Source organism: Stegostoma tigrinum, chromosome 1, assembly GCF_030684315.1.
Source record: "Stegostoma tigrinum isolate sSteTig4 chromosome 1, sSteTig4.hap1, whole genome shotgun sequence".
In the NCBI taxonomy this organism is placed as follows: Eukaryota; Metazoa; Chordata; class Chondrichthyes; order Orectolobiformes; family Stegostomatidae; genus Stegostoma; species Stegostoma tigrinum.
The window spans coordinates 82075647-82090241 of record NC_081354.1 but is presented as its reverse complement, the minus strand read 5'-3'; the positions used below and the strand labels follow the sequence as shown (position 1 = coordinate 82090241).

Below are 14595 nucleotides of genomic sequence, written 5' to 3'. Positions count from 1 at the left end.
TGTGGATACACACTGGACCCAAAATGGTCACAATCTTCCTGCAATACACCACCAGATCTAAAGCCTGGTCGTTCTCTAGTGAAGACCTGATTACTTGCAAGTGATTTGTCTGGGTTAAGCAACAGATAATCTTTTTACCACACAACTGAAATGCTGAAATTTGCATGAAGTGCCTATCACTGGTGGATCTATCATTAATCTCTAATAAGTAATACATTTTCCATCTTGTAGAATAGAAGCCCTGCTTGATCACTTTACTTTTCATAAATGTGGCCATTTCTAAAAATAAGAAATTAAAACCAAAAATCAGGGGATGGAAAATAAGAACTTTCAAGTACACCGGCCAGTATAAAGGTGTAACAGGAAACTTTCAATTTAGATCCCACATTCAGTACTGCAGTGGGGGTAGGGTTACTATAATAAGCTATTTGGCTAGGTTTGGGTGCAAGGGGATTAAAAAGTCAATTACAATTTCCACCCAACTCACCAGTCTATGTCTCTTATCAATCAACATTACTTTTTGCTTCTTCCTCTGTGGAATGTGGATAGTACTGGCTGGGCCAGTATTCACGGCCCATCCCTAACTGCCCTTGACAAGATGCTTGTAAACTGCCTTCTTATCAATTTGGTGCAAGTAGGCCTTCACTGCCATTACAGAAAGGGGTCCAGGAATTTGATCCAGCACACTGATGGAACTCAGATGTATTTCCTGGTCTGATCATAAACAGCCTATATGGGAACTCGCAAGTGGTGGTGTTCCCATGTATCTGCTGCCCTTGTCCTTCTCGATGGTAGTGGTCATGAGTATGGAAAGTGCTCTCTAAAGAATCCTGCTGAATTTCTGCAGTGCATCTTGTAAATTGTACACATTGCTGCTACCATGCAATGGTCATGGAGGGAATGGACATTTGTGTACGTGATGCCAATCAAGCAGGTTGCTTTGTCCTGAACGATGGTGTCAATCTGTACCCATCCAATCAAGTGGGGAGTGTTCCATCACACTTCTGGCTTGTAACTTGTAGATGGCAAACAAGCTTTGGGGATTCAGAAGGTGAGTTACATGCTACAAGATTCTTAACCTCACTGTTTTGGAAGAACATTAGCGAAGGCAAAAATAAGGTTTTCTGCCTGTCAAGTAAGATGTGAACTAAATCTCACAAATAGTGTGCAGCACTTTTCAGTAAAGACCAAAAACCAGCCATAAACTGCTCTCTTCTCTCAGTAGCTTTTATGTTTAACTCTGACCTATTTCTTGCATTTCAATGTTCCACACTTATCATACAAGTTCAAGAAAATATTCTGATAAATGTTTGCATACTCACCCGATTATCATTAACTTGTCTGCTTCCACTAAGAGACGCTTGTAGTGCCTTTCGTTTACTTTTAATCTTCTCACGAAGATTACTGAAAGGATCAATGTACTGTTATCAACCATAAATTGTGAAGTACATACTAAATTTATCATTTTGCATTTGACCCTTTTTGACTCAGTTGAATTGTTTTATTCAAACAACATTCAAAACATTAACTTTGATTTATGTAGCAAATGAGCAATCACTGGCTCTTGTATACTTCACTCACAATGACTAGGTAAAAGTAGCAAGTCAATCTATTTACAACCAAAGCAACCATACGACCATGTGACTGGCCATTCTTCCTTGAGTCCAGGGATATGAAGTCTGTACTGAGGAGAAAATGAATAGCATGGGCTTACATTCTCCAGTGTTTAGAAAGAATGAAAAGTAAGCTCACTGAAACATATATGATCCTGAGAAGACTTGACAGAATGTAATGGGCTGCTTTCCCATAGGTGGAGTATCTTAAAGTATTGACCATAGATTGTGGTTGGCCATTTAGAACCGAAATGAGAGAAAATGCATCACTCAGACGAGTATGACAATTGAAGTTCTCCAGAATGGTCTGAAGGCTCACCATTGAGCAAATTTAAGACTCAGATCAATAGGTTGAGGCATCAAATGAATTGGTTATTTTGGGATTAGGGTAGGAAAATGGACTTATAAATTCAACCACAATCTTGTGGAACAGTGATGCAGGCTCATGGGGCAGTTGATGTCCATCTACTCCTACTCTACATGTTCTTGTGAGCTCATGCTACTTAGCTGACAATGCTATTTATTACTCTGAACAGTGAGCATGGAACCACCAGAAGCTGGAGGCTGAAGAGCGAAGATTGAGTGATCTTCCAAACCCAAGGTGGCCAACACAAAATATAACTGGGTAGAATCATGACACCCCACCCCTAACCTCATCCTTAACCCCATCCCCATCCCACTCTCACCCCCACCTCCTCAATAAAATGCGAAGATTTATATTGTATGCAGTTAAAAGCTACACAAGCACTATTTTCTTTAGATTTTTAAGGCAATATTCCAGCTTTTCTCAAATTAAAAAAAGCAGCAACATTTTGCAGGATGCCTTGTCTTCATTATCAGCAGCTGAATTGCTAGTTAAACATTTCATCATCTCCTAACACAAAGATTTAAAAATTCAACAAACAGCATAAGCTACAGCCTGATCCACTTTCTGGAATAATCGAGATCCAAACAGCAAATATTTTGTCACAAAATGCTCTTGCCTTTCTTCCTTTCAAAATTGATATTTCATTTCAGGTGTACTTCTTTATTGACTTAACCCAGTTCAGTTCCTCTGCATCCCCGTCCATCATAAAGCATTCATTTTTATATTATTTTTTGGCTTTAAAAAGCGAAAAATAAATCTTACCCTTGTTAGCTATATTTCTGTACATTAATTGAATTTATAGCTGATCCATTCAGTACCAATGTTTGAACTTACTATTTCTATCAATGTAACATTTTATATCATATGGTCCCCAGCCTAAGGCAATGTGATCAGAAGCAAAAGTGATTAATTTGTCTTCTTTGAACCATGCTAATACCATTTGTCTTGTCTAGTTTTGAATGAGGAGAATGTTATGTCTGTTTTCCTTTTACATGGCTCACTGTGTTACAGAAGCTGCAGCAACAGGAATACAGCAGATAAATGAGAACCTACAATATGTATATCCATGCTGAGCGAACATCCTAACAATTACACCATGAGTACTACATAAGCTACAGTGGCTCAAGAAGGCAATTTACTGCAACCTTTTCAAGAGATGAGTGATATTTCTGGCCTATCACATCATCTAAATGAATAGAAGTCCAATCCACCTAGGTAACACCATTATAAGTACTGTCAGATGGAATATTTGAAACCCTTGCACTCTACTACAATTAATCCCCATTGAGAAAATGACAGAGAAAATTTAAAGTAAAACTATTTCACTCACTCTGCAGAAGCCATTTTCTTTAATTAATTCAGTTACGAAATGCCTTTGATTTTCATACAGTCTTCGTTTACTGCACAAAAACTGGGTAAAGCCGAAATCCACTGATAGTATTTTACATGCATCCTGCAGTGAAGGTAATGGATTCCATTATGTAGCTTCTAGTGCCTGTTATAAAAGATGATGTAAATTAAGTCACACATACTGTATTAATATAATCAAATAAATATCTTACAGTGGACAACCTATCATTGAATATAAACAAAAATACATATTCATCAAGCACAGTAATATTGCAAAAAATTACTTTCTGCTAGAATTTTGCATTTATTATGCTGTACTCTGTTCTTGAAGTTGTGAAACTGCTTTAATGATCAATATTTTGCCATTCCAAACATAGCATTCTCAATATCAAAACAATAACAGAATTACTAGATTAATAGTAATCTATGTTCAATATTCAGCCAATTGAGGAATAAGACTATCAGAGGTTGAAAATTGAATTATTACCATACAAGTATTATAGGATCAATCTAAATTTTTCAAAGTTTACTGCAATACCATTCAAACTTGTAATCTTAAGAAATGATTTCTATCAGCAAATTCTATAAATCACACGGAATCAAAGCAGAATACCAGAGTAGAAATAGCCAAGTTTGCTGAAAGAAAGGAGAAATTTTGTCAAAGCTTTTTGAAATGTGCTCTTCAAGACTACCAAAAATAAAACAAACTTCAAATGGAACGCTAATTTACACTGCAAGAGAAACACGGTGCTTACAGGCTGGTTAGTGGACAGGTATTTTCTTACATAGGGGCATGCTCCCTATAGGCAGAAGGAATTTGTCAAGACTTTGAACCTTTTCCATGAAACAAAACTTTGGGTTTCACTATTCCTTATTGCATTCCTGATGATGCATAACAGCCAAAAATAATTTTGTTTTTTCTGAATTTATATGAAAGCTTTAGGGTAACTACTTCCCTGGTATATTCTCATGGTCAAAATCTGAACTAATCCGAGTTCACTTGCCAGCCAACTGGCACCCTGTTTCCTACGCAGTAAAAACTATTGTTTTCTTTGAAATTTGATGTTCTTGCGTACTGTCCTGATGAGTGCAAAATTAAAAGTTTCAACAGCATGTCTTTTTATTCATCAGTACTCAAGTTACCAACTACCGAACGATGACAGCCAGATCAACAGAATAGGTATTACAAACAAGCTCACTCTGGGAAAGTATGAGTCACTTATTTTGGGGTAAGTGTGTTTTTATATAAGTAGATGAAAAATATTGCAAATATACAAAAGATTTCAGAAGTTCAATAAGTTAGTATATTACTGGTTAAAAATTAAACTCGCAAGGAAGCTTAACCAGATGATGCAGGGTACTTGACAATCTAGAAGTATTGCTTTTAAATCTGGTGCACATTAAAGTTTAAAATGATCAGGATGAGAATGTTATAGAACACAGAACATTACAGCACAGTACAGGCCCTTCGGCCCTCGATGTTGTGCCGACCTGTCATACCGATCTCAAACCCATCTAACCGGCACTATTCCATGTACGTCTATATGCTTATCCAATGACGACTTAAATGTACCTAAAGTTGGCGAATGTTGAATTAGGAAGGAACACTTATACGTGTTAACAAACTTGAAGAAAATAAAACTAAGGCTTGACACAGAACTACAAAATAACAACGTGCATTTAGTTTAATAAAATAATCCAAGGTGCTGTGCACGAGCATGAGGTATTTCAAGGAAGATATCGGCACACGCAGCCTGAAAGCAAATGCAGGATGTAATATGGACAATGGGTACAGAAATAAGGACAGAATTAACCATCAAAGTTGAAGATTCGAAAGAAGACATATGCACGCAAACATGAAACAGTCAAAATCGGTAGCTCTACACTTTTTATCACAGTCAAAATAGGAACAGCTTCCCATAAAACAAAGGTGCTGCAACAATTGACACAATTTTTAAAAATCTGGATTTATGGAGGGAAAGCTCTAAAAAGAAGCCATGGTGAATCAGGATAGATCGCAATTCAATGAATGCACTTACATTGTACGTATTTCTGATTTACATTCTCCTCCAACAATGAGACCCTGGATCTGTAATGACGCCGCTGGCGTCCAGGAAACCACTCGCTTAGTAACCACTTATTAACCGGATTCGAGAGCCCCAGCGCGGAGCTGGCTCCTCGGGGCGGGCAGAAACACGGTGCCGGAGCCCCAGCGCGGAGCTGACGTCTCAAGGGGCGGGCAGAAACACGGAGCCGGGAGCCCCAGCGCGGAGCTGACGTCTCCGGGTTGTGCTCAAGAAGGGGGCCCGATATCTCCACTGCGGAGCTGGAACCTAAAAGCCCCACAGCGGAGCTGGGACTTGGAGAACGCGAATTTGCTGGAGTGGTTCCCTGTCAATCATGCAGCAATGTTAGATTAATTTTCGGCTACGGTGGCCTGGTTGGGGAAAAGGAAAATCTCAACTTCGTTTCCGGTTGCTTGTTTCACACACCAGTTCACTCTACCAGTTGTACGTACATTTTGAAAGAATTATACGGTCATATAAGTCGGCAACAAACTAATTTTGCAGTTTATGATATGAAAAATTATTATGAAAGTAATGGTTACATTTGAAAAGAATGAATGAGCTAAAGAGTGGAATGAAATTTAGTACAGGCTAGATTGAAATATTGGATAGAAATTGAACGTGTTGGTGGAAACTCAGCAGCTGTGGAGAGAGAAACAGAGTTACCGTTTTGCAACCCTTTGCTTCTTCAGCATCTTTATTTGGAAAGCATGTCATTGGGACTTGAAAGGTTATCTATTTTCCTCTACAGGAATCCTGTCAGACCTGCAGAGTTTCTCCAGTCCTTTCTGATTTTATTTTGGGTCTCCAGCATCCACAATATTTTGCTTTTGTATCGGGTGTGGCAAGGAGAAATAGCCAATGCACACTTTTTGCATTATGCTGCAAAAGTTGTGCCTGAAGCTGAAAGAGGCCCCAGAATTTTAGCCAATTTACGCTCAACATGTCCATCCTGAGCAAAAATCAAAGGTCATTTTTGAAATGCTTAGGATGTTGAACAGCACAGCATAAATGGTTGAACATATGCCAAAGGAAACTGTAATGTACATAAGTCTGATCTGCTGTGAGTTTTCATTGCTAAGCAACAAATGTTAATGTTAAGCATAGAAAGGGGTTTCTGAAAGATAATTTTTAAAATGTCATAAAATAATTTAGAGCTTTTAAAAGTAAAATTGTTTAAAATAAACAGTTGGGAAACAATGGATACAATTTCAAATTAGCAAAAAAAAACTTTAGGATCCACACACGGAATCCTTCTTCAGGCAGCATAGTTAATACTTAGAATGGACTTTCAAGCAGTTTATTGCAAATGTAAACTCTGGAATCACTGTTGAACCAACAGCATGCAAAATGGAATGATATAATAAAGCAAAGAATTGCAGATATTGGAAATCTGAAGCCAAAAATTTGCAGGTTTACCAGCATCAGTTAATTCTGAAGAGTCACTGGACCCAAAATGTTAACTCTGCTTTCTCTCCACAGATGCTGTCAAACCGGCAGAGTTCCTTCAGCAACTTCTGTTTCTGTTTCAGATTACCAGCATCCACAGTTCTTTGTTCTAGTCATGAAAAGATGCAATGGAAGACACCTGAAAACTTAGGTCAATTGACACATCATTAAATGCCTTTGACATAATTCCTCACATTTACTGTATGGTAGCTGAGTGTATCTACATCAGTAATAAGATGAGACTCATTTTTGCTCACATATTGGCTGGCTTTGGTGGTTCCCGCATTTTGTATTGTGCATTTTTGGCCAGCTATGATATCAGACATCTACCAAACAGACATGATTTTCTGGAGGAAACAACACGACCCTCCCTCTCTGGGATAGTAGGAACTGCTGGTGCTGGAGAATCTGAGATAACAAGGTGTAGAACTGGTTGAACACAGCAGCATTAGACAAGCAGGAAAGATGACGTTTCAGGTCTGGACCCTTCTTCAGAAATTTCTGAAGGACTGGAGAAACTCTACAGGCCTGACAGGATTCCTGGAGAGAAAAATAGATAACCTTTCACGTCCCATGACATGCTTTCCAAATAAAGATGCTGAAGAAGCCATGGGATGCACTCTGTTTCTCTCCCCACAGCTGCTGAGTTTCCACCAACATTTTCAATTTCTATCCAATATTTCAATCCAGCCTGTATTAAATTTCATTCCACTCTTTAGCTCATTCATACATTTCAAATGTAACCATTACTTGCGTGCTACCTTTTCATATCATAAACTGCAAAATCAGTTTGCATTCAGAATAGAATTGACTGTTAAGTATTTGAATGTTGACACAAGAGAACAAATTTGTTTCCATTTTTACATTGACATGTACCAAGTACATGATTCTCCTTATGACTTAAAAATATTGTTTCTCATAGGCTATGGTATGAGTCAAAGCAATCCACATACAGTCATGTGTGCTCAATTACTCAGTTAATGTTAAGTATTTAAATTTTTTGGTTGTGCCCTGCTTCAGACAAAACAGAAGTAACCTTTCCTTATGGTTATTGAGTATCTCAAAACAGGAAAGGTTCCTCTTTCCGGGATGCTTATGTCTCTAACACCTCATTTCCAAAATACTTTGGTATGTTTCATCATCAACATGTTAGATTATGATAATCCTCATAATTCCTTTGTTTTTGACGACACTGCCAAGTTTGAAAAGTGTTTAAAGCCAAGTAGGACTGTGCACACACATTTTGACTCAAGTATTAGAAACCACAAGTGCAAAATTGGACCAAAATTCCTGCTGTATCACTACATTCCCACAAATATGACACAACAAGACTTCTGCCCACGAAAATGTCCCAGTCCTGACTCCTTACCAAATCCTGGGGTTAGGCCCTATATAAATAATTTGTTTGACCAGTTTGCATCATTTACTCTTTTGGGTAATTCTCAAAAAACATCACAAAGTTTTTTTTTTAAACTGTTTCAATGTGTCAGAATTTTGCAACAATAACCCGTCTCTGGCTATCATTAAGGACACTATAAAGTTTTATGTTAAGCATGCCATTTTCCGGTATAATTCTGACATCTACATGTGATATAAATTAGGCTTTCTAACTCTGGTAGTGCACGTTCCTGGATGAGTCACAGAAACCCACAATTATTACAGCATAGAATGAGGCTGTTCATGCCTGCACTGATTCTCTTACCTTGTGTCAATCTCCTTTATCCCATATCCTTTGTCCCCGCTTTTTCCTCATATTCCTGCATACCATTTCTATCAACACAACTATTTAATGTCCTCTTGACGATATCAATTGAACCTGCCTCCATCACGTGCATTCCATACCCTAACTAATTGTTGTTAGAAAATGTTTCTTTTTCTCACATCACTATAGCCTCTTTTGTGTATCATTTTAAATCTATGACAGCAAGCTCTTTCACTTTTCAAGTGGGACAGCTTCTACCTGTCCATTCTAACCAGCCAACTCATAATTTTGAAAAATTACATCAAATTTCCTCCCAGACCTCTCTCTAAGGAGAACAGTCACAACTTCTTCAATTTACCCCAATGACAAAGGTTCACATCCCTGGAGCTAGGTTATGTTTCACAGCATGATCTTGGCTTCAAAATAAAATCCCGCTGTACCAGTAAAAGCAAAGTACTACCGAATTCCGGAACTGTGAAATAAAATCAAAAACTCTGGAGAAACTCAGCAGGTCCAGATGTTTCTGTGGAGAAAAACAAAGTGAGCATTTGAAGTTCAAAATGACAACAGCAGAAGTGAAGGGGTTTAAATTTTCAGTCGGATCTGTAACTCGGGTGGTGGCTGGGTTTGTTGGTTGGTTCACCCACATGACAGATTTCCATGCAACAGTTTTGCCTCTCTTCTAGGTGACATCATCAGTGTTGTCCGGTCTTCAGTGAAGCGCTGTTGTTCTGTTCCATTCTGAATTTATATAGCCTGGTCTGTTATGATGAGTAGTTCTGTTTCTGGTTTTGCTCCATAGTGGTATGTAGATGATGGTAGCAGTAGTTGAAAACCAGCCTTCCAGGAATTCTCGTGCTTGTCTTTGTTTCTCTTGTTCTGGTACTATTACGTTGTCCCAGTTAAATTGATGTCCTTCTTTGAATGAGTGAATGGAAACGAGGGGGAAATGTTCATGCCATTTTGCTGCCATTTGGTGTTTGTGTGCCCTGGTGATTTCTATTCATTCTGGCAAAGATGGACATTAGTTTAAATGGGACAAAGTAACAGTACTAGGACAAGCGAAACAAGGACAAGCACAAGAATTCCTGGGAGTCTGGTTTTCAACCCCTGGTACAATAAACAACCATGTTGCAATAGACTCTATTTACATAGTATGGAGTAAAACTGGAAACAGAACTCCTACCATAACAGACCGTATAAATTCAGAGCAGGACAGAACAACAACGCTTCAACAGAGACTAAACAGCACTGACAGTGTCACCCAGAAGGCGAACGAAACATTTGCATGGAAACAAGTCAGCTTAGTGGACCAACCAAAACTCCAACTGAAGGGGCCTGGAAAATTATGTTTTTTTTTATTTTGTTGATAAAGGGGGAAGAGGAACAAATGGAACAGACAGTGAGTGTGCAAATCTTTCAGTCTTATCTTGGAGGCTATGGGATAAAGCACAAAGATACGTTCACTGATTTAATTTGATTTATTGTAGTGACGTGTCCCTACGTGAAGTGAAAAGCTTTGTTTTGCAAGCAGTACAGACAGATCATAGCAAAAAAGGACATACAGTTCATAGGGTGCTTAGACAGACTGAGGCATATACGCTACACTGCACAGCAAGTGCACAAAGCAAGATCAACATTATTCGAAGTTAACCCCTTCATCAGTCTAATAACGGTAGGGAAGAGGCTGTTCTTGAACCTGTTGGTGCATGTATTCAAACTGCTCTATCTTCTGCCTGGTAGAAGAGGTTGTAGGAGATCATTACCAGGGTCTGAGGGGTCTTTGATGGTGTTGGCAGCCTTTCCATGGTACTGGGACCTTGACACTTTATGTGGGGTCTTTGTACGTGAATCATAGTAAGTTAATAGGCAGGCTTTAAAACCCTTTGTCCTCCTTTGGATCAATAGAACTGGACAGGGTAAATCAGGTATGATCTTGTTGAATAATGGGTCAGGCTTGAGGGGCCATGTTGTCTACTCCTGCTGTTATTTCTTACGTTTTTAACATTCTTATGTACCATTGGCAGTCTTTCAACTGCCATTACCATAGCTTCTGGAATCCTCCTCCTAAACCCCTCTGTCTCTGTCCTCTCTTTCTTCCTTAAAATGTGTCTCTGTCAACTTTTGGCCTGCAGTCTTAACATCTCTATAATATATATTGATGTCAAATTTTGTTTTATAACACTCCTGTAAACTGCCTCGGATGTTTTATTATATTAAAAGTGCTAAAAAAAGTTGTTGTTATATTAACAATTCTATGCTCACGAAAAAACAGATAAAATGCTAGAATTTCATGCCACCAGCATGGAGCTATGCCTCCTGGCAATGAACCCTGGCGGTTCAGACTGATACATCATTTTCTCATCATAATTAACATGTAACTGATTCCCCAAAACTGTTGCCAGCAGGTAAGATTTGGCACTGATATTGTCAGAACATTTACTCTCGTATCTAACTGTTTCCAAAAATATCACGGGGGATAAATCTCTTAGTTCAAAATTTGTTTCTCAAATTCTGCTTCATAGAAGCTTCATTAGCTAAAGGAGCCTTATTTAAGGTGTAAAAATTGGAATATTTTGAACTCTTTATTCTTCATCTGTTCTTTGTTTAATAATTTTATCTGGAGGGACTAGGGACACAGCTAGTGCCTTCAATACATTAGCTCAGCCAAAGAAAAATTAAGACTGAAAGAAATAACAGTAGTTGCTTGATTTTCTTTAAAAAATAGAAAATGCTGGAAATGTTCAGCACATCAGGAAGCATCTGCAGATGGAGAAACTGAGCTAACACTTGGAATTTTCATTAAAAGCAAGGTTATCCTGCCATTGAGAGAGATAGTAGGAACTGCCGATGCTGGAGAATCTGAGATAACAATGTGTAGAGCTGGATGAACGCAGTAGTCCAAGCAGCGCCAGAGGAGCAGGAAAGCTGACGTTTCGGGTCTGGAACCTTCTTCAGAAATGCTGCCAATGGGCTGGTCCTCACCCCATGGAAATGAGCGGTGGGATTCTGGAAGGGATTTTATCAGTGGTGGCTGGTTGAGAAGTTTCTGTTTAGACTGCTATCGATTTGATTTGAAGGCCTGTTTATTAGAGGTGTCAGCCCCGTCAGTTGTGGCAGCAGCTTCAAGGTGACCAGGGTGTTTGCATGTTGAGACTCTCCTAAAGGACAGGGTATGCTGCTTTTCACAGTGCATGGGTCAGGCAGGCAAGCCTCAGTGATCGGATTGGTGAAACCTGTGGTGGCCCTTTTGGAGCCTTGCAGGTAGCCATTAAAACCACTGTTACCGCCATGAGTCATACACAGTTGAGAAATACCATTCCCCAGGAGCTAGCCAGGAGGCTGCCATGATTTATTTACTGGTCTTCCAACAGGGCAAGGACCTGTCCTGCTCCAGATAATAAAGGAACAGAGGTAGCCATTAATTGACTAATCACTTGCTTTAATTGATTACTTGGTTTTCATTGGCAAGCAGCCAAGCTACTGAAACCCACCATTCCTGGTCGCTGCAGAATGACACAGGGCTCTCCTCTTGTCATCTTGCCCCACCCCAGTTGTCTCCAAAAGCCTTATAAATTTCAGCACAATGTTTCAGTTTGACAACCTTTTGTCCAAACTGGGGGACGTTAGAAATGAGCAGCTTTTAAGCAAATGTTGACACACTTGAAAAGACGGTGTGAGGAGGAAACAAGCAAGAGGGAGAAGTTTGTGATAGGATGAAAGGTAACAAAGCTTAATTATCCAATATGATGGTGAAGTCAGATAAAATAAGGTTTTCATGAGACAAGGCCAGGGAAAAAGAGATGGTTTGAATAAAGGTGTAACTGATTACAGTAAAATAACAGTCAGCTGTTTTTCACTCATTTTGGGTAGGTAATTCACTGACAGTGTGCAGCTGAATCCAGGAATTATTCAGACCCACAAGAGCATTCTTACATTTTCCCCACCTCCAGCCCATTTGAAACCAGCAGGATGTTAAAATTGATCCATTAGTTGATTAACCATGCTCAGTTAATATTCAAAACTAATGTGGAAAATTGTATCTTATCATATGATGTTGCTTTATGACACTATATAGAATTTACTGACCATTTGTTTTAAAAATCAAGATAGATGTTAGAACTTGACTTTAAAAATACTCTACCTGGACACTACTAAATGGAGGAGATTATCTGCTCTTTAAGTGGATTGAAAATTGAATAGTTTTTGCATAGTTATTTGTTCTGCCAGGATATAACCAATGCAATGTATAATAGCATGCTTTATAATTATAGCAGCAGCTTCAAAGAAAGGGACTCTGCTGTTAATTAGTTAGTTCATTAAACAGATGTTTAAATATTTCACTGACCATTCTATTTGAACAGTTATGCATCTGGTGCTTCAATATTTTGTAACACACTGATGTTTTCAATTCCAGTGGGATATATTCTGACTGTAGCGCAAGCATTTCACTAGAAATGAAAGCAGTAGTATGTGTATTTTGAAGGGAAAGTCACAATTATTTTGTGTGTGACATGTACTACTCACATTTTCCCAGGAACATTTTAACTGACCATACATTTAATGACTTTGAAGGTAGTCCACTTAGAACAGTATTCTGCAAAATATGCTGATAGTGACCAATCATCATATCGATATATCATTAACAAAGAGGGTTTCATCACTATTGTCTGAGCCAAACTGGCAATTTTTTTGATCCAGAAATAACCTGAAAATGTAATATCATGTAAGTATAACAGCTATGATCAAATTGTAATGATGTGTTTGGATTTTATTGGTTTAGAAAGCTTAAGACAGGAGACCCAATTAAGGGTTTGATTGAAATATCATTTCATCGATCTAATTTTGCTTCTGTCAGTTTTATAGTTAATTGTCACCATTGTTACTCAGTGGTGTCAGCAGTAATTTCTTAATAATTTATTAAATTTCTTTGTGCCATTTTAATTCTTCTAATGCCTCCTATTTCATCAAAGAGAGATAAAAAGAGTATCATGGTCTTCCAATAGTTTTCTGCATGATTAGAACAAGCAATCTTAGTTTTGCATGTGAAAAAATAGTACTGCATGCTCATTTTGTAGATGGTATAATTCCTTGTTTGCTTTAAAATCCCTGAAGGGTCTAAGATTTGGAAACAGAATGGCATTGCCATCTAAGATGTAATAGGATGAAAACTCTAAACGTTAGTGACTTGGCAGAGTACAGTGGGATTCATGCCCAGGAGTACAATGTCATGGTTTGGGTTATTAAAGAGTTTAAAACAGACACAAGACAGTGAAATATCTTGCACCCAAGCTGACCAAGCATAGATCCTACTGCAAAATGCAGCAGAACATTTCTTTTATGCAATGCCATAAAGGAAAATAGTTTTCTGTAGAACCAGAAGTGATGTCTCCCGATCCAGTCCTCATGTTCACAGCAATCATCATACCCTCATCCTTTGTCCTCCCACTGGATACTCCAAACACTCTCCTAGACTTCACGTGTTGACCTCTGCCAGTGAGGCAGACATCCTTTGCTTTTGATATCCTGAAATTGCGTTAAATGTTGGGTGGGCTCTAGGGCAACCCCATAGATAAGTCTTCAAGATTAATTTCTAGAGGTCTTTGAGCCTCTTAGGTGAGTATCCTTGATTAAAAGATCAGTTTAGACAAGAATCTGTTGAAAGTTTATTACAAGAAAATCATGAGGATGATAAATTTGGAAACAATGTATGTTAGAAGATGAAGAGTACAATCTTTGACAAGTCATATTAGAGCGAATGATTATCAGGACCCAGAGTACAGAGGCACACCAGAAAAAGGTTACCCATATTATCCGACATTAAGAATCAAGGCCTAATAAGTGAATGTTGTGCAGTGTATTAGATGTGATGGAAATGCACTAGAGGCAAACGGCCTATATACCAGTTATGTAGTTGCCACACTGTGGTATTAACTGTAATTTTTTAAAATATTCCTGAGTTTTGGGCATTGCTGTCAAGGTCAGCAATTATTACCTATCTTCAGATGCTCTTGAATTAGCTGGCTTGTCACATCACTTTACAGAGTA

The 14595-nt window shown here is 38.4% G+C and overlaps 1 protein-coding gene across 2 annotated transcripts in view; it reads right to left on the bottom strand.

The window, feature by feature from the left end:
- The window catches only part of cc2d2a (coiled-coil and C2 domain containing 2A), a 190756-nt gene extending 185237 nt beyond the window's left edge, over window positions 1-5519 (bottom strand). For both annotated transcript variants that reach the window (XM_059646681.1, XM_059646684.1), the window contains exons 1-3: window positions 5370-5519; window positions 3311-3475; window positions 1323-1404 (exon numbers count right to left, since the gene is read on the bottom strand). In XM_059646681.1, coding sequence (XP_059502664.1) covers window positions 1323-1404; window positions 3311-3324 — 96 coding nt within the window. In that variant the 5' untranslated portion in view covers window positions 3325-3475; window positions 5370-5519. The remainder of the gene's footprint in view (window positions 1-1322; window positions 1405-3310; window positions 3476-5369) is intronic.
- Window positions 5520-14595: the final 9076 nt, after the last annotated feature.